The 26,647-nt window shown below is 36.2% G+C and overlaps 1 protein-coding gene across 1 annotated transcript; it reads left to right on the plus strand.

Moving 5' to 3' along the window:
* The first annotated feature begins 4,370 nt into the window (after positions 1-4,370).
* Positions 4,371-5,450, plus strand: LOC149210777 (F-box protein At5g49610-like). The gene has a single exon (XM_089399091.1). The coding sequence runs from the start codon at positions 4,371-4,373 to the stop codon at positions 5,448-5,450; it is 1,080 nt and encodes a 359-aa protein (XP_089255217.1).
* The last annotated feature ends 21,197 nt before the right edge of the window (positions 5,451-26,647 follow it).

A 26,647-nucleotide genomic window follows, 5' to 3' on the forward strand; every position in this document is an offset into this window, starting at 1 on the left:
AAAGGAACCTCCCATTATCATAAAGGCTCATGGTGCTGCAACCATATTGGCCTTCCACTATATGGTTGTGTTTGTTTTTTATTTTGAGCTGATGATGATCAAGGGTAGAACATAACGCATGCTTATTAGGCACCTACCCACATTCTCATCATCATTCTCATTGACTTCTGTATTCTGGAACAACAGTCCATAAACATGCCTCCTTCGCTACACTTACTCGTCAACATGGCACAAGTTAGATCACTTCAAACCAGTTACAATAACATGGGATATGCCTGTCTTGTCTTAGTATTGCCTCCTGCGACTACTACAAACTACTTCAGACACCCTACCCCTTACTAGCACAGAATTAAATCCTCTGAGTCTTTGCAGCGGCTCTTCTTTTTAATGTAAAAAAGTTGTAACATAATGGTTTTTTTATTACAGAAAGCTATTTTCAATTGCAAAACAAAAAAGCAAAAGATTATTTAGCTTTCTCTAATAGAGATTATGGTGTTTGTGAATGGTAATGGTTATTAAATTAGATATGAAAAAGAGGCGGATAATCTCTGTTTTTATTTCCTTATAGATATGCATCAAATTGTAAAGGACATAGATGTAAATTTCTTACAAGTTGAAAGTTTCTACCTCTTGTGAACCTCTCTATGTTTTTAGATGCTTATAGATATGCATCAAATTTTAAAGAACGTAGATGTAAATTCCTTACATGATAAAATTTTCTAACTTCTGTGGCCCTGTATATGTTTCTAGAGACAAGTTTTGGCTTCTACACATAACCAGCTTATATTAGAGTTTCAGTAATTTTCTTTCTGAAAAGCATCACAAATCCAAATTTCCCCCATTATCAATATTTTATGTTGTATACATTAATTTACTGATAGAAAGTAGTGTTAAATACTTTGGAATGCTAGAGAAGACATTGTTGAACTTTTCTAATAGTTTTGACACAAAAAAGTAGTTTTGACACAACAAAAAATTAGTGGCATTATTTCACATACCATATATGGTGATCCCCTACAGTTGTCCACTACTCCATGAAAATAGAACAATTTAGAGCCTAAGTATCACTTCTCGGAAGAATATGACTTCTATCAATTGTGCTCTCATCTCCAGCTATATAAGAACTTCTGCCCTTCTTACTGATTTTCTAGTAAGGTTCCACTGTCAACTGTTGAACATCTGAAATAATTATCAACATAAACTGATGAGCTTTTGATTACTATTTTACTTTCATTGTTGCCTCACCTCTTTAATCATCTGTTGTGTTCCAATCACAAGATGCTCTTATTGTTTCAGTCCAGGAAATGTTGTCAAAGTGGAACAAATTTGAGTTGTTTCTTTGACTTTATCAACTTCCCTCTCGACAAACATTTCAAATTCTTGGTTCTTCTCAAAACTTCCTAAATTTTATTGCAGAACTTGGATAGTTCTCCGTGATTTGAATCAATTTTCTCTTCTTCAACAATTCAAAATCTAACCCCCCATTTTCTACAACCTGATGCAACAAATCAAGTGTATGCTCTGTAACAAGCAATACAATGACAACCCTATAGGAAGATCCATATTGGGTTTCCTTTGTGCCTGAAATGAGGCCCTTTTGGTTGAAATTCTTTACGCTTACGAACTTTTTAGTAATATGGGCAGACCAATTATGACGTTTCCATTCATGCCTTCTTCAATGGCATCAAGAAATCCATAGTTGCAATGAGAAACATCAGAAATTCCTGAGAGATGCTCCATAACCACAGAAGCCACGTACCTTGTAGTGCCATCATTGATAATAACAATAGGGAACTCATGCATCAACCTCGCGTCATCAACTCCACACAATTCTTTCAATCTACTTGCGAACCAGTAACCCAACTTTTGGCCTTTGTTAAGCAAGCCTATTGTTCTGGAAAATGTCTTCTTGCTCCACTGATATTCTGTAACCAAACACTATAGAAAAGCTTGATCTAATTTCGAAATTCAGCCAAAAATCCTCAGCTATGTTCCGAACTTGACCAAGGACTTGCGTGATGAATTCGATGTTTACAACGTAAGGCTTCAACCTAGACTTCTCCAACGCTTAGAGCTTGTTTGGATTATCCGTTTCCATCCACCTTATGGGTTGTTGAGGGAGTACTTATGGTTTTAACCCCTCCATATCTCTCCTCTCTGTGGATTCGTAGAAGCAAAATTCAAATGAAAAGGTTTTATCATCATTGAAACCTGAGAACACTCTTGAAGAGTTTCTGTGATAAATTTCAAGACTTCCTAAGTTAGGATTAGCTGGAACTGAGTGTGAAAATGAGATGATGGTTCCTGTTATGGAAGTTGTTGGCCAGTATAACCAATCCCAGAGCATTGAGTATTAAAAAACTCCAACTGAGAATTTGAAGTTTCTGTTATAATACTCCGAAACATTTTCCAATTCTTCACAATTCCATGGCGACATGGTGGAAAAGGAGATGCAAACAAAGCAGTAGCCCTACCTTCTTCAAATGGAGACCATTCTTGAGGGTGCCCCTTCTGCGGGAGAAATGGTAACTTCTTTACAAATTCAGGAATGCTTCGCACCGATTCCAAACATTCCAGATAAGGCAAGAGATAGGTCTCTAATTGTCAGTGAGAAGTTTTCACATGATATTTGTAGTCAAATCCTTATAACATTCATGGAATTCATCGCCTTCTCCAATGATTCTCATCATGACACAGTCCTCAATTGAATAAGAAATTATGCAGCCCCCAAAAATTGTAGTGCCTCTCAAAACGTGTTGCACGACCAAATCATGCACTTCTCTAGGTTTCTCTGAGCACAAAACCACCTTGAATACACACAAACAAGTCCACAAAAATCTGCGAGCCTGAGGGTGTACAAACAAAACATAGGGATCCACATACAAGTTACCATGAGCAAAAGGAAGCTCACTTTTATGAACAAAAAGTGCCAAGATATACTCTATAATGATTACCACCAACTTGTCATGTTCCCTTGCTGGCCCTTCCTTCATCTTGTTTGTCTGCTCCAATTCCACCCGTCTAGAGAATCTTCTAGACTAGCTCATTGGAATTACATGCATTTGGTTATCCAAGATATGGTCTCCTGATCGAAACGTGAGATCACTGCAATATTGCTCCAAAAGATCTCCATCTGAAACCTCTTGGACTGAGGCTTCCATCCATCCTTCACAATATGTTAGATATTGTTCAACAATTTCAGCACATTCCTCTGCTAACCAGACCTTAATCCTCTGCAAAACTACCCCTGCTCCTTGATAATTCAAACCATTGATTCCCTCTTTCCTCTCTCCTTGCATTTGTACTCCTGGACTATTTTGGCTACCCACTTCCCCAAAATCCACCAATGCCAACAACAACCTGCCCCTTTTCTCCTATCCATACCTCTTATACCACTCCTCATCTTCGACTTGTCACTTCCTAATAAACTCTATTTGACTAAAACATGAATAAACTCAAGACTCACATATCCTATCCACGTTACTTTGCACCTGTTAGTACAAATGCTAATATATGTATAATTGACTTAATAAAATATTTTTAAACCCCTTTACACATTACATGTTATTTTAATAAATGTGAATAAAACTAAATTTATTTTAAAAAAATAAAAATAAAAATATACCCATAAAAATTTATCTTAAATACTTACTCTTGACCCACATAAAACCCAGATTTGATTTATCTTAAATACAGCTTGAGTGGGCCTAATGGTTAAGAGCATGTGTTTCCTTCTAAGAGGTCACAGGTTCAAAACCAGAGGGGGTAGAGTATGTATGCCTTCGTAGACTTAGCAGTCAAATCGATGGTGGGTCCCTTGTCCCACAAACAAGGGGGTCTCATACACCAATCTTCCATTAAAAATATGGTTCATAAGACAATGTTATATCAAATCCATTTTAGAATAATATACATTATAATTTATATCCGTCATTTATTTGGTGTTGTTACAGATAAAATAATATAAATTGTACTTTATTTTGTTAAAGGGTTCATTATTGTGCTAAATGTGGATTCTACACCCATAATATAAATTATGCGGTTTTTTGTTATTGAAAATAAAAATAAAACAAATATTTATAAAAATAAAAAATAAAGATAAAAAAATTAATTATTGAGGCTAAAGATTGATTCTACGGCCATAATATAAATCATGAGTTATTAAAAATAAAAATAAAACAAAAAATTATAAAAAATAAAAAATAAAAACCTTAAATAATTATTCAAATATTTTAAATGGTTTATATTATAATGTTCATTTCTTATGATATAATTTGTGAAGGTGAGAGCCATATCCGAAGATCAGAACAGATCGGGCCGCGCAGAAGGGTGTGGAGTAACTCCGAAAGATATTTACGGATATTTTAGCAATGGAAACAAAAGTCTGGGAAAGGCTCCCAGAAGACGTGCTGCATAGTGTTTTAGCGAGGCTGCCCATTAAGGTTCTGGGCAAAATGAGGTCGGTCTGCAAACAGTGGAATGATCTGTTGTCTTCCCGTGATGCCCTCCAAGTAAAGCTTCTAAATTGGTCACTGCATTCCACCCCGGGATTTCTGATTCAGATCCACTGGGATCTGCAAGGTGATGTGGAATATTGGGTCGTGGAAGGAGGTGGTTCGGCAATCTACAAACTTCCTTTGCTCAATCGGGTCGTTGTTGATACTTGCAAGGGCATCTTCTGCTGTCATACAAAAGGGTTTCAATGGGATCTTTCGATGGGCATTCCTGGTACCCAGAATTGGAGACGGCTGCCTGTTCCTCCTGCTACCTCCTTCACTTTCAGTGGAATGACCTTCGATGCCTCCACACGGCGTTGCATTCTCGTGCTAGGAAATTCGTATTCTGATAGGGATAGAACAAATGTGATGTGTATTTATGATTCAGAATCCAACGCCTGGACTCAAGTTTCCACGATTGTCCCCGACCATATTCGGCCTTGTGGAAAGGGTATTTACTGTAAAGGAAAATTTCACTGGGCTACTCTCGCTTCCCATCGCAATCGCAATCTCATCGTGGCGTTCAATATTGTTGATGGACTTTGGACAGAAATTGCACGACCAGAGGGATGCACAAATATTTCTCCGGGGAATTTATGTGAACACGATGGGCAACTGGCGCTACTTCAATTGTGTGCAACTGACAGACGTGATTCTGTTGACCTTCACATGTGGATGTTGAATGAAGCTGAAAAAAGTGAAACGTGGTATAAGCTATCCCCAAAAGGCCACTTTCCATTATATTCTGCTGTTCATCCTACCTTTGCGGTGAACAAAAGTGGGTTGATAATTGTGGTAGACTGGAAAATGAATATGTCCATAAATATCTCCATATTTAACTCCAAGGGGAAATTAATCTTCTGGAAAATGGGATTACCGGATCTTCATACGTATCAACGACAACGACAGTCTTATATATCTGTATCACCCTTGGAAACTACCAATGTGTGGTAGCCTTAGGTTATTATTTATACATCATCAAGTTTATATGAAAATTTTGATGGTTTTTAAATTGCATTGGTAAATTTTAATGATATTTGATTTGCCTTTCTCATGAATGTATCATTTTTTCCCTTTGTGTTTACATGTTATGAACATATCCTAAGCCATCAAGAAGATATCATAAATTTTTTATTTTCATAAAAATCAGTTTACATGAAGATATTAGTATACTATTTATAAACTGAAGTAAATGTCCTCAGCACAGTCCCTTTTGGACTTGCGGTCAATGCTGTCTCCTGCCCAATCAGAATCTGTGAAGCCAAGGAGATTCAATGCAGTGCCTGTTGAATAGTGAATCCCAAAGGTGATGGTACCCTACACATATCGAAGGATGCGCTCGGCAACATTCCAGTGTAGCTCATCCAGCTCCTGCATGTATCTGGAAACTGCCCCTACTGCATATGAGAGATCTGGTCTGGAGTGGGTGAGGTACAATAAGCTCCCCACTAGTTGTTGGTAGAGAGTGTTGTCAACTAATGGAGTGTCACCTCCATCCTCAAGGTGGACCCCAGACAGAAAAGGAGTCAGTGCTGGCTTGCAATCAGTCATGCGAAATCTCTCGAGGAGATCCCATGCATACTTAGCCTAAGAGAGTTTGATGCCTATGGCATCCTGACTCATATCAAGACCAAGAAGGAAGTGTAATGGACCCATGTCCGTCATCAATAACCTATCATGCAAGGCCCTCTTGACTGTAGCAATGGCTGAAGTCGAGCTGCCAGTGATCTACTCAGATAGGTCTCCATGAAGAAAATCATTCTTCATATCCATCTGATGTACTTCCCACCCTTGGGCAGCCGCAATGGAAAGTGTAAGGTGTGTGATATCCATCTTTGCTACTGGAGAAAAGGTCTCGTCATAATCAATGCCATGCACTTGTTGGAAGCCTTTAGCTACTAGCCTTACTTTCCGTCTGGTGATTTTCCCATCTATAACACTCTTGGTCCTCTAGACCCATTTGCATCAGACAAGTTTCCTTCTTGAAGGAATGGGGACCAGATCCCAATTCTGGTTCTCGAGGATGGAGTTATACTCCTCTTCCATGGCGGACTCCAAAGATGGATGCCCAGTAGCCTCACCATAAGACTGTGGATCATCAGAAGGCTGAACCAAATGACAATGCCAGGATGGTGATGGTTCAGTGGCAGTGAGGACAAGAGGAGGCTCAATAAACTCTGAGCTAGTCCTCTGCAGATCATAATTATCCCTGACAATACCATTTCTAGCAGCTGGGTGGTCATGTGCATATATCTCACATAAGCTCCTTGTTCTCTGATTTTTGACAGGGGAATATAATTCACTGCTGGAAGCCTGATCTGGACTTGGATGTGGATCATCATTTGCATGCACTAGATTTGCATCTGAAGACTTTGTCTCTGCATCTGAGTGTACTGAGTCATCATCTCGGACATGAGGTAGATAAAAGGTGTCTACATGTGGTGATTGAGGTGCATGGGAGAGACATTCCTCAAATTTGACACTTCTCTCAATGATGAGATTGTCCGTAGAGGGAATCAGGAGTCGGTATCCCTTCACACCATCAGGGTATCCAACAAAGATGCACTCCATGCTCTGTGGATCAAGAGCTTTCCTCTTTTCAGAGGGGATCCTGGCCCATGCTCGGGAGCCGAAAACACAGAAGTGGGTGACCTCTAGTTTAGTGCCGCTCCAAGCCTCAAAGGGGGTCTGATCCTTGATAGACCTATGAGGAGATCTGTTATGGATGTAATTAGCACAATTAAGTGCTTCAGCCCATAGCTTATGATGCAGTGACTTAGCATGCAACATGCAGGAAGCCATCTCTTTGAGAGATCGGTTCTTTGTCTCAGCAACTTCGTTCTGCTGCGGAGTGTATGGAAATGTGTACTGCAACTGTATGCCAGAATGAAGGCAAAGGTTCCGAAGTATTGTGTTAACATATCCCCCCCCATTGTCTATGTGAAGGGCTTTGATATTTCTCTCTGACTGTGTCTCCACTAGTGCTTTGAAATCTTCAAAGTGCGCAAAAACTTCAGATTTGGCCCTGAGAAGATACACCCAAGTATACCGTGAGAAATCATCAATAAATGTCAGCACATACCTTGCTTTGTTGATCGAAGGATGAGGAAAAGGCCCCATGAGATCACTATGGATCATATCTATGAGAGAGGATGCTCTGTGAGTCTTGCCGGTGTCAAACTTCTCTCTAGGATGTTTTCCATGGACGCACCCTTCACAAACTCCTTTGGAGAAATTGATATTTGGCAAGCCTTCCACTATCTCATTCTTGCTTAGTTGCTGCATATACCTGTAATTTAAGTGACCAAACCTCTCGTGCCAAAGCCTACTACTATCATCATCATCTGTAAGCAATAAGGAGGATTTAGATTCAATAAATTCAGAAAATGTATACAGTCTAGTTCCATCGTTTACCTCACCAGTTGCAACTTTGGAGCTACTATGTAGATCATATATGTTCACTGCATCTGGAGTGAATTCCACTCTCTTTCCAGTGCCGAAATGAGTGATCTAATAAATTAAAAGTAGGTTTGCGAAAGTTTTGGAACATGAAGCACATCTTCAAAGCTTCCGTGTAAAAGTTCCTGTTGTGGAGGTAAATCCCCTCTGCAGACAGAGGCGATCCTTACTAGCCCAGACCGGGTCTAGCAGCAATCAAACAATGCTATCACGCATGTTCCTAATTGCAAATTAAAGGTGGGTGATGAGAACCTACTTGGATTCCAACGCTAATATTCGTAGAAGAGACGTCGCTCTCATTCCTTTACTTCGGCCGGTCACAAGCCCCACGATCTTCGTGATTGGACACCTGCACATGCAAAGAACAACACAAATACAAGCATAAAATCCAATAGATGCAATTATATATCAGTCAGAAAAGATATAACTCAACATCAATCATTATGAAGGACAATGAGAGTGGAACCATAATGATAGTCATCTATTATTGATAAACAACAAAGAAGAATACAACCATAGTTCTGACGTCAAATCCTCCTTTGGCTGGGTAATCAGCTACACAAGTCTTGAAAATCTTGTTGGGATGGGAAACAAGCCTCTCTCTCCTTGGTGACAAGAATCTCCTCACTTAGATTTGGCCTTATGGATGCAAAGAAGGCTCTTGCAACTTCAATCTCTTGAACTCCTGGAATTCTTACTATCACTAGCACTATGCTGGAACTAGCTTGCTCAAGGCAAAAGAACAAGCTTTTATAGATAGAGGGGAAGGAGATAGGATCAACAAAAATATTCATGGGATTGGCTTTATCACTAAGAAGCTTCCATGAAAGGTGGCAAACCACTTCCCTTCTATGGAGATTCGAAGCAAAACCATCCTAGCTCAACATAGATTCAGTTGATGAATGGGTTAGGGAGAACCTTCGGAAGTTTGTTTGTTAAAAACTTTACCCAACTGGGTTGGCGCGAGTGCGACTCTAAGACAGAGCGCCAACTGGTGCGTCCTCTTTAGAGGATTTCCCCCATTGGTGCGGGAAGTACACTGCGGACCCGCGCTAATACAAAAAGGGCTGTTTTTATGGGTATACTACAGGAGATGTCTTCAAGGCATATGAAGCTCACACTTAGAGGAATATAATGCAAGTGGTTTCAGGTCATGCCACTTCTCACAAGTCCCAGAATGAGTCCTCCAACGTGCGGGAGAGGGGTAACAGGGATGGTGACAAACGGTGACAAATTACTGTGTAACAGTTCCACTCTACCTTTTCCGGTGACCTCAATAGGTGAGTCATCTCCCATGAGGACGGGAGGTCCTTTTCATGCATCCAAAGAGGAATAGACTTCCTTTGCGGCAGCCATATGATGTGATGCACCAGAATCTATAATCCATGCATCAGGATAAGAATTAATTGCAACTAAAGCATGAAAATTGTTGCCTTTTTTGTGTGGCGCATCCTCAGTTTTATTCTTGGCGCCCTGAGGGATGTGGTCCCCAAGGTTGTGCTTTTGATGGATTTCTGCCATTTGGTGAATTTGTTTCTTCATGCAAGAGGATTCTGGATGGGATCCTCTTTGACAGTAGGTGCATCTATTTCCTTTCTTCCCTTTCTCATTTCTCGAGCTAGAGGAGTCATTGAAGGGCTTGGTGTACCCTTCCTTCTTTGGATGGGAATGCACTTTTCCCTTGTCTTTTTGCTGCTGATTTTTCTAACTTGAATCAGATCTGTGATTTTTATTGTGGCTACCATCATGCACAGCAAGTGCATGCGCTTTTGGAGGTTTGATTTCCCCCATGCTAATGAGTTTATCTTGCTCAAAAATAAGGGACTCCATAAACTCTTTGAGAGAAAGCATAGTGTAGGATTTACCTGTTGTGAGCCTTACTGTATGAAATGTAGAAACAAATATGGAGTATTCCAGTCTAAGCTTTGACATAATAGAGAGAACTCGGTGACTCTCCTCCTTGGATTTGTGAATTCAACAACCCTTGAGTTCCAGCAATAGATCATTATATTTGGTGAAGAATTCTTGAACTCTGTCATAGTTTGAGCAGATGTCCTTTCATCTCATCCTATTTCGCGTAGATATCTTGAACCTTTTTTCAAATCTCATTGGGAGTATTGCAGGTAGATAGATGAAACTGCAACTCTGGAGAGATGCACATGCATGTGGATCCGTGGGCCTCATCCATACAGTTGAGGTACTTGGATTTCTCTATGGCTGAAGTGGGTTCCACTTCTGTAGCCATGGTAATCCTGTACAACCCTTTATGATGAAGATATTGAGCCATTTGGTCCTTCCATTCGTGATAGTTGTACGATGTTAGGATTGATTCTTTGGGAAACTCCATTTTTCTGTCGATATTCGATCTCCAAGCTGTAATACCTACAAAATAAAGTACTAGTGAGCCTTTTATCTAGCAACCTGTGGGCTCTGATACCATGTAAATGTGTTCAAAAACCTGCACAGATAAATCTAGCTAGTAAACGTTGAACACACAACTTTGCAGAGCAAAAACACTAAAAGAAAATCGAAAGAAGAAAATAATGGTTCATTAAAAAATAGGTTACAATGCTCATGATATAGCATTACTGGGTGAATATCCCAAGGTAATGCACCATAGTGGTGATCAATGAGAAGACTCAACACCTACAACAAGTTCCGGAGATAACTAGCCAGTTGTGGAGTGAAAGAAGGAGCAAATCAGGGAATAAATCATGCATAAGAACTAACCAGTTGCGGAGTTAAAGAATGAGCAAATCAAGGAGTAAATCATGCAAAAGGAATCTTGCATGTAGTCCCATGCTCTAAATAAGAGTCCGCATGTAGCTGTGTAGTAGTTCCAACACCTTTGATGTCATCACTCCCACTTGCTCCACTGCCTAGCTGCTTGCTTGGATCCTCCTGTAGTAGATGCACATCACATGAAGGCAGTAAACTCAGACACTATGTACTTGCTTTTGGGCCTTTCAACCAATGTCTTTTCAATCTGCATATCAAATATGCTTTAGGAATGATAACCCTCTTCAGAAATGTATTCATATGAAATAGGTAACAAGAGATTAAGACATAAATGGTAAATAAGATTCATTCTTTCTTCGTAATCATTTGTATAGTCATGCATTATAATGCTTTGTTGTCACTATCATCCAAGTACCTAAACTTCACTAACACTTGATTAACTGATTTCCTCTTGAAAACTCCCTAAGGCTTACTTCAAGTTGCATGAGATGATGAACTTAGTGAATGACCATGACAAATTTTTAAGTTTTATTTATTTTACTGCATAATCACTAAAGTGCAATTTGAAATTATTTGTATTCTTGTATTGTTCTATGCAGCATATCATTTTTCTCTCTTGTAACAAGTAGTCATATGAGAAAGAAAGTCAAGCCACATCCAAAAGGTGAGGTTTAGGTGCCTAAGAATTAGAGTTTAGACATGAAACTTCACACATTTTTAATGGGAATATTTTGAATAGTATCAAGAAAAATGAAAAATTAACTTTTCTTTGTAATTTACTTGTTATAAAAAAACATATCTAAAAATTGATTTCATATCTCATACATTACTAGTTTCAAAAATAGATCTCCAAATAAAAGTATAAAGACAACTTAGATGGAAGACTTTCATCATTGTAACAACTCACTAGATTGAGTGACAGGAAAAGAGAGAGTGCTTCCATACAACCTATTATTAGACGGATCCATATATCATTATGGAAATGTTGTGCATACCTCTTGACATTCCATACAGCTTGTATAACCTTACAACCATACAACTAGCCATACTTGCTCAACCATTTTCAACTTTAGGGTTGTTTTGGTGACTCTGTAGGATTTTTTAATAAGGAATGAAAAGAGAATCCTGCATTAGTAATTACATATCTGTGAAATTGATTTTAATATTGAATGAGTAGTTTGTGTGAAATTGTTTTTTATACTTGAGTGATTAATTTTCAGCTATTAATATTTATTTTTATATTGATTAAATTCAACAATTAGTTGATTTATTGAAATCATAAAGAATTAATCACTTAGGCTTGGAAATTTTCACAAATCCCTCTTACAAGACCTAATCACAAGAAGATATTCTTTAATCTTCAAAATATCTTCAAGATATAGCCCAATTCACAACACTCAAGAGTTGTTTTTCAGTTGGAGTTGGTTACCTAGAGGGCACATCTTTTCTGCAGAGTAGGGAAACAATGTGGCAACCATTTTGTAAGTTCGATTTAATTCTAGATAAAATGATTTTTAATAAAATTAATTTAAAAAGGGAAACTTTAAAAAGATACAATTATTGGAGTATTTGAAAATAAGATTTCATACTGTAATAAAGAATAATTTTTAAGCTAGATTAAGATTAAAGAAGGAAAAAAAATGAGAAATACAAATTTTCGTTTATTTTCAATTCTATTTTGTAAGGAATAGTTTGTTTTATTTAATAAGAAATAGTTTATAAACGATAATGAACATTTTTTAAAGAAAGGTTGAGAAGTCTATTTATATATAAATATATATTTTTAATATGTTTTGAATTTATTTAAAAAGGAGCAGTTTGTATCAAATCTACGAGTGCTTGTCCCAAGTAAGATATAATTTTAATATTTCATTTACTTCATTATTCATAAATCCTTTTAATATTTTACTCATTATTTGTTCACAATGACATAAAATCATTTTCCCAGTTTTTTGAGACTACAATATTTCATGTTATAATTTAATGTTTTAAGAGAATGATTATGGAACACAAACTACAACATCCTCTCAATTTGACAATCCTTACAAAATGGACAAACTTATAGATAAACTAAATTTTCTAGTTTTTTGAGACTAGAAAAGTCATATTATATTTAATGTTTCAAGAGCATGATTGCGAAACACAAACTACAACTTCTTCTCAATTTGAGGATCCTAACAAGGTGGACAAACTTATAGATAAACTAAATTTAGGTGATGTGGCAAAACTTATTTGCTCCAAAATTATAATCAAAGTACAGCTTTTTCAAGTTTAAAATCTTATGGGCATCTCTTTGCACCTTTTGGGGCAATTGCTAGTAATAAATATGAACGAAACTAAATTTATATTTAAAAAGTAAAAATAAAAATATACCCAAACAAATTTATCTTAAATACTTACTCCACCCAAATAAAGTCCAGATTTACAAAGCTAACTTCACATTTACACCATCAAAAAAATTAATTAAAATACTTTCTCTTGTGAGACTAGTGGATTAGTTCTCTTTTATGATTAAACTTTGCACTCTTGAAAAAACCATTAAAATATGCTTCTTAAGACAGTGTTATATCAAATCCATTTTAGAATATATAAAATGTAATTTATATCCATTATTTAATTGGTTCAACTACACACACTGCACGAGAGACCATTACCTAAGAGGAACCTCGATCGCAAAAATTAGTGTCACTCACCATATTCATTTGACCCGGTTTGACCAAATTTGGATTTGGAAAAGGTTATTATTGAGTGGAAATTCTAGTGTCTAGTTTAATATGATGTATAATTTTGTTATTTTTTATTAAAAATAAAAATAAAATAAAAAAAAAAAAAATTAAATCATTATTCAAAATATTTAAATAAATTAAAGTGTTAAAAATTTACACTTAAAAAATTAAATCCCTATTTTATTGGATCAGTATTTAAAATAAATCTATAATAATTTATATTTTATTTTTCATTTCTTATGATATAACTTGTGAATGTGAGAGTGATATCCGAATATCATACCAGATCGCATCGAGTAGAAGGGGGTGGAGTAGCTCCGAAAGAGATTTACAGATATTTTAGCAACGGAAATAAAAATCTGGCAAAGTCTCCTAGAAGAGCTGTTGCATTATCGTTCTAGGAAAAATGAGGATGGTATGCAAACAATGGAATGATCTGTTGTCTTCCCATGATGCCCTCCAAGTAGAGCTTCCAAATTGGTCAATAATGTCAATCACGTCATTGTGGATACTTGCAGGGGAACCTTTTGTTGTCATAGAAAATGGGATCAATCAGATCTTTTGATGGGCATTCCTGGTACCAAGAATTTGAGACGGCTGCCTCGTCCTCCTGCAATACGTGCTGCCTCCTTCACTTTCAGTGGAATGACTTTTGATGCCTTCACACGACGTTGCATTGTCCTACTCGGATATTCATATTCCAATGGGGATAGAACATTCAGAATCCAACGCCTGGACTCAAGTTTCCAAGATGGTCCCTAACCATATTCGGCCTTGTGGAAAGGGTATTTGCTATAAAGGAAAATTTCACTAGGCTACTCTCGCTTCCAATCGCAATCTCATCATAGTGTTCAATATTGTTGATGGACTTTGGACAGAAATGGCACCACCAGAGGGATGCACAAAGATTTCTCGATGGAATTGATGTGAACACCATGGGAAAGTTGTGGTACTTCAGTTGTGTGCAATTGACAGACGTGATTCTGTTGATGTTCACATGTGGATGTTGAATGAAGTTGAAAAAAATGAAACGTGGTGTAAGCTAACCCTAAAACGCCACTTTCTGTTATATTCTACCATTCATCCTACCTTTTGGTGAACATAAGTGGGCTGATAATCGTAGTAGACTAGAGAATGAATACATCCATAAATATCTCCATATCATACCAGATATCCGAATATCATACCAGATCACACCAAGTAGAAGGGCGTGGAGTAACTCTGAAAGAGATTTACAGATATTTGTTGGAATATAATTCCAACTGCAACATAAACAGCTAGACAGAAATCTGATTTGCTGTAGATATTCCAGACTGTTGGATGCCTCAAAGTCATGGTTGATATTTTCCACATTTATGTGCATTAAATTTTTAGCATTAAATTCCTCTGCAACAGCCGACTTCATTTCTTCAAAAGGCGTCACCGCTTGCTACATTCAATACGCAGATAAGTTTTAGAAGATATTTTTTTATTTTATTCTTTAAACTGAAATATGTTTCAACATATAAATGTAATGAACAACAGTTCTGTTTTAGGTTAGAAGAATGATAGAGAGTTCTTTTCTGTAACGCACAACAGTGCTGAAACTGTAATTTTCAGATAGTGAGAAATTGGTTTGTGGAACTGAAGCGTTCCTATTGTAATCCCTCTGTCAAGAGGAAGATGATTTTTAGCATAGTCATTGGTGAATCCCTCTGTTAAGAGGAAGATGTTCTTGTATCAGTTGGTTTACTGTTAATAAATATAATTTTTATTTGCACGCTGTTGTTACACCGTAACCAGAATATTTGCGCGTTGCTGTTACACTGTAACCAGAAAATAGTCTTGACGTCAAAACAGAGTGTTTCTGATACACGAGTTTCAGCATTGCTGAAACACCATTGCTGATACACTGCAAACAACAACTGACAAAACTGCGTTGCTGAAACATCGTATTCCGCAAACGATTTTTATTTTTGTTGTGTTAAAACAAAGTATTGTTCTGTTTTTCAGTTTTGTTTAGAATTATCAGAAATTCCAACAATATTTTAGCAATGGAAATAGACATCTGGAAAAGGCTCCTATAAGAGCCATTCCATTAGGGTTTTGGTCAAAATGAAGCCAGTTTGCGAAGAGTGGAATGATCTGTTGTCTTCCCGTGATGCCCTCCAAGTAGAGCTTCCAAATTGGTTGCTGCATTCCACCCCGGGGTTTCTGATTCAGATCCACTACGATCTGCAAGGTGACATTGAATATTGGGCTGTGGAAGGAGGTGGTTCGACAATCTACAAAGTTCCTTTGCTCAACCACATCATTGTGGATACTTGCAAGGGAATCTTTTGCTGTCATATAAAAGAGGATCAGTCGGATCCTTTGATGGATATTCCTGGTACCAAGAATTGGAGACGGTTGCCTCGTCCTCCTGTGATACCTAATAGCTCCTTCACTTTCACTAGAATGACTTTCAATGCTTCCACACGACGTTGCATTTTTCTACTCAGATATTCATATTCCGATGGGGATAGAGCAAATGTGATGTTGAAAATGGCGACAAGAAATGCTAAAAATAGAAGTGCTAAAAATAGCACTGCTATAAATAGTAGTTTGGGTACCAGTTTTGGATTGAGCAACAGGGAATGAAAAATGGAGGTGCTAAAAATAATATTCTACTTTTAGCGGTTCACAATGGATTCCTATTTTTAGTGAGTCCCTAGACTAAAATAGGAAGTAAAATTAGTTGTGAAAAATCAAACATGAAGTCTATGTGAGGACATGCAATAGTTTATCTATTAATTGAGGAATTTATCCATCAATTACAGAGATAAGGACGAGTTCTAATTTGACTAATAATTAGTTGGCTCAGTTAATTGAGTCAAGCCCAGTTATAATTGATTTAAACAGTTTGTTTAAATTAAGTAAGTGCAGTGAGTTAACGTATACTTGCATATAACTGCTACACTTTAGATAACTGAAGATTCTCTCATTAAAAACTCATGCATGTCCGTTCAGACAAAGACCCGGTTGAGATCAGAGAAGCGATAGTGTACTATTAGTTGGATGAATATTTTCCTATAAAGGAAGCTCACCCATGATGAGGATTTATCTCCTTCAAGACTGCGTAGTTCGATCAGATGTTAGTGAGTTTATGAAGAGGCTAATTCACACAAGTGGCTGCACTGGACGCCAATCAAAATTGCGCAAAGAAATAGGAGGCTTGGAGGGCAGACCAAAGGTTAGATAGAGGCCTTTGACTGTCTATGAGAAGCAGAGGTATTGCAGAGAGAGCAGGATATCTTTTGAGCTGATTCTTTTTGTAATACTGGTTATATTTCCACTTGTATGATAATACAAAGTTGGGGTTTTAGGCTTAGGTTTTCCCTGGGTTATATCTTCTATGTTATGTGTGATTGATTCCTTCTTATTAGTTATATGTGTTCTTATTGATGTTTCTCATGTTCGATTAAGTTTCCACTAAATTGTTTGTATAAGTAGTTCAGGTGTTTTTCTTTAGTGTATCGCATTATCAGGTGATCTATAGGTGGGAATGTCTAAAAGTGATGTGTATCTATGATTTAGAATCCAATGCCTAGACTCAAGTTTCCACGATAGTCCCCGACCATATTTGGCCTTGTGGAAAGGGTATTTACTGTAAAGGAAAATTTCACTGGGCTACTCTCGCTTCCAATGACAATCTCATTGTAGCATTCAATATTGTTGATGGGCTTTGGACAGAAATGGCATTACCAGAGGGATGCACAAATATTTCTCCGGGGAATTTATGTGAAAACCATGAGCAAGTGGTGCCAATTCAATTGTGTGCAACTAACAGACGTGATTCTGTTGACGTTCACATGTGAACGTTGAATGAAGCTGAAAAAATGAAACATGGTGTAAGCTAACCCCAAAAGGCCATTTTCCATTATATTATGTCGTTCATCCTACATTTGCGATGAACAGAAGTGGGTTGATAATTGTAGTAGACTAGAGAATGAATATGTCCATAAATATCTCAATATTTAACTCTAAGGGGAAATTAATATTCCAAAAAATGGGATTACCGGATCTTCATGCGTATCAATGACAACAACAATTTTATATATCTGTATCACCCTTGGAAACTACCAATGTGTGGTGGCCTTAGGTTATTATTTATACATCATCAAGTCTCTATGAAAATTTTGATGGTTTTTTAAATTGTATTTGTAAATTTTAATGATATTTGATTTTCCTTTTTAATGAATGTCTCACATTTTCTATTTGTGTCTCCATGTTAAGAAGATAATATAAACTTTTTATATTCATGTTAGGAAGATGTCATAAACCTCTTATATTCATAAAAACTAGTATACATGTTTATCTTCTTTTATAATTAATTTAATTCAAAATTATAATTAAGTAAAGTATTTTACAAAAAGAACTCTAGCGAAGAGACAATGGCATAGCAAAAAATGGAGAGTTTAATGTGTTTTCAAGATTTAAGAATTTAATTTAATTCAAATAACACTAAGGAAATGCACTTTATAACTAGGTCCAAGAACACAACTAAGGCTACCCTCAATGCCCAAAAAACTTGCAAAATTACCTTGTCTTCCCAATCCAAACCTAGGATATATGTGAGTGTCTCCAACCTTGTTGACTTCAAATCAAGTTTTTATGGTTTTCAATATTTAAAGATTTAATTCAACTCAAAAAAGTGTAATTAAACTAGATCAACATCTTAATTAGAAAATAAACTAGGTGTCACTTTTTTCAGTTGAAATTGCTTCAATAGCTTCCTTCATGCATGAAGAGTGTTATCTGGAGGAATAAGAGTATTGACAAACTTAGAACCATTCCCACAATAAATTTGACAAACTCTTAACCATTCCCACAATAGGAGAATCACAAACCATTACTAAGGCGAGCATAGAGGTTTATTTAGCTGATGTATAAAGGCAGGCCTACAACTTCCTCCATGTGTGGAGGTTGTGATGATTGGCAATAACAATGTTGACAAACACGAGGCTAAACAATTTAATGACAAACAATAGTAACTATACCCAATCAACATCTTATCTATAGGAATATGAGTATTGACAAAGTCCCAACCACTCCTACAATAAATTTGACAAATTCAGAACCATTCCCAAAATATCAAAATTCCCACACAGCCAGCCCAGATAAGATAATATAGGGTTGGAAATACATCGAATAAAATGGGTCGGAAGAAAACCTAGACCCTCATTGAATGCAAAACATTATAACTCCCACCAACAGTGACAAGTGGCATCCTACGAAGGATAGGTGTCATACAGTTGAATTAGTGGACTCCACATTGGTTTCTAGCATGGAAAGGAGGGTGCTAACAAATTCTTCCGTCCCACGAGGTTGTGATAATTAGCAATAAATATATTGGAAAACATGAGGCTAAACAATTTAATGACAAAAACCTATTAATATTAGATGGCCATGGAAGTCACATTGGTATATAAACAACTGAAGAAGCAAAAAATTTGGGCATCCTGTTAACATTGTTTGTTCATGCCACTCAAAGATTACAACTCCTTGATGTTAGTGTGTTTGGCCCTTTCAAGAACTATTTTAGGTAAGAGCGTGTTGCATTGAAGGAAAAGAAACTGGGGGTTGAGGTGAAAAGGTTCGAGCTAGTAGATCTTGCAATTAAAGAATTTAAAATCTCTCTCACATCATCAAATATCAAGGTTGGCTTTAGGACAGGAATCCGGAAAATGAATTATGATGCTCGTATTCATGATATTGGGTTTCACCAAGGGTTTCATGTGGATGGTGAGGAAGTAGGGCATATTGAAATAGGTGTTGAAGTGCAATATTAAGTAGATGAACAAGATGATGTGGTTGCAACTGATAATATGATTTCCCTCTCTCTAGAACACTTATATGGTGATGATTATGAAAATGTGTGTGAAACACAATATAATCATGATGAAATTGATAGTAACATGGAGGTTGTTCTACCAACTCAAGCACATGGAACTTCTACTACTCATATTGTTAATGACATTATTGAACATGCAGTTGACAATGAAGATGCATTTGAAAATGACATTGTTGATATTGCACTAGGAAGCAATAGTGACGAATTGACATTTCCAAGCCAAGTAACCCCACCATCATGGATGACAGAAGCCATGATTAGTTTGAACGAACATAGTGTCTCAAGAATCAATGAACAAAGAATGAACATTCCTTCACAACCAACAAAATTGAACAAATTGTTCATTCTTTTGTGGACACTAGATCAATGGAAGAAGATGAAGAACATAATGAGGCATCAGAAAAAGATAACAATATAGTTAAATCAATTGCCTCCGATACTGAAATGAAAGTGCCAAGAAATGACATGTAGGTGGGAGGGGTGGAGAAGTTATTTGGCCAGTTCCTAAAGCTACTAGTAGAGAGAGTGTCAATAAAAAGAAAGCAATGACCACAAGGTAGTCTTCACTTGGGTCGAAATTCAACGATACTCACCTTAGAAGACTATATAAACCTATTAGTTGAGTCTGAAAATAAGAAATTTGAAATTCAAGAATTAAAACACAAAAGAAGCATCTAGCCAAGGACAAGAAGGCAGCAAGGATTGTTGCAGCACAACGTCGAGGAGATGAAAGGCCCAAGAAATTTTAAAAATTTCAAAAATAAGCCCAAAAAAAAGGGACGATGTGATGTCAAAATTAATTTATATTGATATATTCAAATAAATTTGGTCATAAGGAAAAGCTGTAAGTATTTCCAATGACACTATCATATGTGTTTGAATTTTGCACAAGTTTGCACGAGAGCAATTTTCCAAGGCTTATGATCAATTGTAGGATGCCTTTGAGGGAATCATAATATCAAATTGGCAAAGGAACCTCCCATTATCATAAAGGATCATAGTGCTGCACCCATATTGGCCTTCCACTGTATGGCTGTGTTTGTTTTTTATTTTGAGTTGATGATGATCAAAGGACCCTCAACTACAAAAATTGGTGTCACTCACCAAATTTGTTTGACCCGGTTTGACCAAATTTGGTTTTGGAAAAGGTTATTATTGAGTGGAAATTCTAGTGTCTAGTTTAATATGATGTATAATTTTGTATTTTTTATTAAAAATAAAAATAAAATAAAAAAATTTAAAAATAGAAAACTTAAATAATTATTCAAAATATTTATATAATGTAAATTGTTAAAAATTTACACTTAAAAATTTAAAACCCTATTTTAATATATTAGTATTTAAAATAGCTCAATCACGTCATTGTGGATACTTGCAAGGGCATCTTCTACTGTACATTCCTGGTACCAAGTATTGGAGATGGTTGCCTCGTCCTCCTACAATATCTGTTCCCTCCTTCACTTTCAGAGGAATGACTTTCCATGCCTTCACACGACGTTGCATTCTCCTGCTCGAATATTTGTATTCCTATGGGAATAGAACAAATGTGATGTGTATTTATGATTCACAATCCATCTCTTGGACTCAAGTTTTCCACGATGGTCCCCGACCATATTCGGCCTTGTGGAAAGGGTATTTACTGTAAAGGAAAATTTCATTGGGCCACTCTCACTTCCAATCGCATTCTCATCGTAGTGTTCAATATTTTTGATGGACTTTGGATAGAAATGGCACCACCAGATGGATACAAAAATATTTCTTCGAGGAATTGATGTGAACACCATGGACAAGTGGCGCTACCTCAATTATGTGCAACTGACAGACGTGATTATGTTGACGTTCAGATGTGGACGTTGAATGAAGCTGAAAAAGATGAAACGTGGTGTAAGCTAACCCCAAAAGGCCACTTTCCATTATATTATACCGTTCATCCTACCTTTGTGGTGAACATAAGTGGGTTGATAATCGTAGTAGACTGGAGAATGAATATGTCCATAAATATCTCCATATTTAACTCCAAGGGGAAAATGGGATTACTAGATCTTCATACCTAGCAACGACAGTGGCAATCTTATATATTTGTGTCACCCTTGGAAACTACCAATGTGTGGTGGCCTTAGGTTATTATTTATACATCATCATGTTTCTACGTAAATTTTGATGGTTTTTTAATTTGTATTTGTAAATTTTAATGATATATGATTTCCTTTTGAATGAATGGATCATTTTTTCTATTGGTGTCTCCATGTTAAGAAGATATTATAAACTTTTTAGATTCATGTTAGGAAGATATCATAAACCTCTTCTATTCATAAAAATTAGTATACATGTTTATCTTGTTTTATAATTAATTTAATTCAAAATTATAGGTAAGAAAAGTGTTTTATAAAAATAACTCTAGCGAAGAGACAATGATATAGCAGAAAATGGAGAGTTTACAATTTTGAACATTTAAGGATTTAGTTTAATTCAAAGAACACTAAGGCAATGCACTTTATAACCAGGTCCAAGAACACAACTAAGGCTACCCTCAACACCCAAACAACTTGCAAAATTGTGTCGTCTTCCCAATCCAAACCTAGGATGTATGTGAGTGTCTCCAACCTTGTTGACTTCAAATCAAGAATTTATGGTTTTCAATATTTAAAGATTTAATTCAACTCAAAAACATGTAATTAACCTAGATCAACATCTTAAATAGAAAATAAAATAGGGGTCACATTTTTAGTTGAAATTCCTCTAGGAGTTTCCTTCATGCCTGATGAGTGTTATCTAGAGGAATAAGAGTATTGACAAACTTAGAACCATTCCCACAATAAATTTGACAAACTCAGAACCACTCCCGCAATAGGAGAATCACAAACCATTACTAAGTAAGCATAGAGCTTTTATTTAGTTGATGTAGCAATGCCAGCTTACAACTTCCTCCATGTGTGGAGGTTGTGATGATTGACAATAACAATGTTCACAAACATGAGGCTAAACAATTTAATGAAAAACAATAGTAACTATACCCGATCAACATCTTATCTATCAGAATACTAGTATTGACAAAGTCACAACCATTCCTACAATAAATTTGACAAATTCAGAGCGATTCCCAAAATATCAAAATTCCCACACACCCAACCCTGATAAGGTAATACAGGGTCGAAAATACATCGAATAAAATGTGTCAAAAGAAAACCTAGACCCTCATTGAATGCAAAACATTATAACTCCCACCAACAGTGACAAGTGGCAGCCTACGAAGGATAGGTGGCGTATGGTTGAATTAGTGGAGTCCAGGTCGGTTTCTATCATGGAAGGGAGGGTGCTAACAAATTATTCCATGCCAGGGGGCTGTGATGATTAGCAATAACAATATTGGCAAACATGAGGCTAAATAATTTAATGACAGACACCTATTAATATTAGATGCTCATGGAAGTCACATTGTTATATAAACAATTGAGGAAGAAAAAAATCTTGGCATCGACCTATTAAAATCACATGTTTATGCTAATCAAAGGTTACAACCCCTTGATGTTAGTGTGTTTGGCCCTTTCAAGAACTATTTCCGTTAAGAGCGTGTTGCATGGAAGGCAAAAGAACTGGGGGTTGAGGTGAAAAGTTTTGAGCTAGTAGATCTTGTAATTAAAGAGTTTAAAATGGCTTTCACATTGTCAAATATCAAGGTTGGCTTTAAGACATGAATATGGAAAATGAATTATGATGCTCTTATGCATGATATTAGTTTTAGCCAAGGGTTTCATGTGAATGGTGAGGAAGAATGTCATGTCGAAATAGGTGTTGAAGTGCAATATTAAGTAGATGAAAAGGGTGATGTGGTTGCAACTGATAATATGATTTCCCTCTCTCGAGGACACTTATATGGTGATGATGATGAACATGTATGTGAAACACAATATAATCATGATGAAATTGATAGTAACATGGAGGTTGTTCTACCAACTCAAGCACATGGAACTTTTGTTGCTCATATTGTTAATGACATTATTGAACATGCAGTTGACAATGAAGATATATTTCAAAATGACATTGTTGATATTGCACTAGGAAGCAATAGTGACAAATTGACATTTCCAAGCCAAGTAACCCCACCATCATGGCTAACAGAAGCCATGATTAATTTGAATGAACATAGTGTCTCAAGAACCACTGCACAAAGAATGAACATTCCTTCACAACAAACAAAATTGAACAAATTGTTCATTTTTTTGTGGACAATATATCAATGGAAGAAGATGAAGAACGCAATGAGGCATCAGGCGAAGATAACAATATAGTTCAATCAGTTGCCTCAGATACTAAAATGAAAGTGCCAAGAAATGACATGTAGGTGGGAGGGGTGGAGAAGTTATTTGGTCGGTTCTGAAAGCCACTAGTAGAGAGAGTGTCAATGAAAAAAAAGCAAGGACCACCGGGTAGTCTTCACTTGGGTTGAAGTTCAACGATACTCACCTTAGAAGATTATATAAACTTATTAGTTGAGTCTGAGAATAAGAAATTTTAAATTCAGGAATTAAAACAGAAAATGAAGCATCTAGCCAAGGAGAAGAAGGTAGCAATGATTGTTGTAGCACAACATCGAGGAGATGAAAGGCCCAAAGAAATTTTAAAAATATCAAAAATAAGCCCCCAAAAACGGTTGATGTCATGTAAAAATTAATAATATTTTAAAAAAGTATTATTTAGGAAGACTATGAAAAGAAAATTAATATATAAAATAATTTATATTGATATATTCAAATAAATTTGATCAATAATGAAATCAAAATGATCATAGGAGTAGTTTAATGGGTGGTTTCCATGCTATAATGTATTATGTAAACCATAAAATCAAGGTTCAAATTTTCCATAGGTTTTTCGGGCCTAATTTATTTAAAATCCGATGGGAATTTATTGAATCAAAAACCTAGTTTAAATAGCACACATTAAGATTTCACCTCAAAATTTTCCGCAGTTCCAGCACCGAAAAGTCCAAAAATTTGCACTAAAGACAACTCCTATAAATTAATATACGGGGGAAAATATAGTAGCATTTGCACCAGATGCTGCAAACGAAACGCCATAAGTATTTCCAATGACACTTTCATATATGTTTGAAATTTGCACAAGTCTACGCAAGAGTACTTTTCCAAGGCTTATGATCAATTGTAGGATGCCTTTGAGGGACACATAATATCAAATTGGCAAAGGAACCTCCCATTATCATAAGGGCTCATAGTGCTGCAACCATATTGGCCTTCCACTGTATGGCTCTGTTTGTTTTTTATTTTGAGCTGATGATGATCAAGGGTAGAACATAACGCACATTTATTAGGCACCTACCGACATTCTCATCATCATTCTCATTGACTTTTGTATTCTAGAACAACATTCCACAAACACGCCTCCTTTGCTACACTTACTCTTCAATATGGTAGAGGTTAGCTCGCTTCAAACCAGTTACAATAACATGGGATATGTCTATCATGTCTTAGTATTACCTCCTGTGATTACTGCAAACTACTTCACACACCCTGCCCCTTACTGGCATAGAATTAATTCCTCCTAGTCTTTGAAACGACTCTTCTTTTTAATGTAAAAAAGAGTTGTAACATAATGGTATTTTTTTTACAGAAAGCTATTTTCAATTGAAAAACAAAAAAGCGAAATATTATTTAGATTTCTCTACTAGAGATTATGGTGTTTGTGAATGGTAATGATTATTAAATTAGATGTGAAAAAGGGGTGCGTAGACGTAAATTTCTTACAAGTTGAAAGTTTCTACCTCGTGTGAACCTATCTATGTTCTTAGATCCTTATAGATATGCATCAAATTGTAAAGTACGTAGATGTAAATTCCTTACAAGCTAAAAGTTTCTACCTTCTATGGCCCTCTATATGTTTCTAGAGACAAGTTTTGGATTCTACACATAACTAGCTTATATTAGAGTTTTGGTAATTTTCTTTCTGAAAAGCATCACAAATCTAGATTTCACCCATTATCAATATTTTATGTTGTATGAATTAATTTACTGATAGAAAGTAGTGTTAAATACTTTGGAATGCTATAGAAAACATTGTTGAACTTTTCTAATAGTTTTGATGCAAAAGAAAAGTAGTTTTGACACGACAAAAACTTAGTGGCATTATTGCACATACCATATACAGTCATCCCCTGCAGTTATCCATTGCTCCATGCAAATATAACAATTTAGAGCCTCAGTATCACTTGTCAGAAGAATATGACTTCTATCAATTGCTCTCGTCTCCAGCTATATGAGAACTTGTGTTCTTCTTACTGATTTGTTGGTAAGGTTACACTGTCGACTGTTGAACATTTAGAATAATTATCAACATAAATTGATGACGTTTTGATTGATGTTTTACTTGCCATTGCTGCCTTGACTCTTTAATCATATTTTGTGTTCTAATCACAAGATGCTCTTCTTGTTTCAGTCCAGGAAATGTTGTCAAAGTGGAACGAATTTGAGTTGTTTCTTTGACTTTCTCAACTTCCCTCTCAACAAACATTTGAAATTCCTGGTTCTTCTCAAAACTTCCTAATTTTTCTTGTAGAACGTTAAAGAAAATAATAATTATTATTATATTAAATAATTTATTAATTTATTAAAAAAAACTAGGAATGGAGAGTCGGGAACCAGTTGCTGCTAATTTTCCAACCTTCATCCCTATTCAGGATGTTACTATGTTTCTCAATTTATAAATATTCCCTAAGCTTCCTATGATGGAAGTGATCAATTTTGGCTAAAACCCGGGAGTCCTCAATACAAATGTGGACATTTGTTAAGTGAATTAGACTACATTTGTTTGGTCTCCATTTTCTCTTAAATTGACACGTCTCTTTTTTTACATCAAAAAGCATTTAAGTTATGAATGGAACTGTGGCCCATGAACACGATGATCACAGAATTCGTTAGTTGTGGAATGGTGGTCGTGAACATGACGATCTGAGAAATCGCCAGTTTTTTATTTTTGTGGTTCAATGCGGGAAGCCCCAATGTTACATCAAGGCTATAGTTTGGCCTACTCAAAGCCACTAAAGGCTAGAAACAACTACTAGAAATATCCTCTAGTACCAACCTTTAGAGTACAAATTCCCCACTACTGTATCATACTTGCACTTGGATAGGACCGGTTATCTGAAGCAACATGTTCTTCTTCTTCTTCACAACAGTAGTAACAAAGAAAAAGAGTGTTCCCATTTCGCGTATATTGTACTTGTGTTGCAATGGTTATGAAATAGAAGAGTCCCATGGCCTCAATAAAGAATACTAGACTTCTCAAGCTAGTGGGGGAGCAAGAAGAAGAGGAGGATGATTAGGATAGATGAGTAATTCGAGAAA

The sequence above is a fragment of the Pinus tabuliformis genome, chromosome 1_2 (assembly GCF_031772625.1).
Source record: "Pinus tabuliformis cultivar Carrire ecotype Pingquan chromosome 1_2, CPIR1, whole genome shotgun sequence".
Classification (NCBI taxonomy): domain Eukaryota; kingdom Viridiplantae; phylum Streptophyta; class Pinopsida; order Pinales; family Pinaceae; genus Pinus; species Pinus tabuliformis.

Excerpts from the sequence above, each read along its gene's own strand:
- LOC149210777 (XM_089399091.1), top strand. The coding sequence starts at position 4,371 with ATGGAAACAAAAGTCTGGGAAAGGCTCCCAGAAGACGTGCTGCATAGT.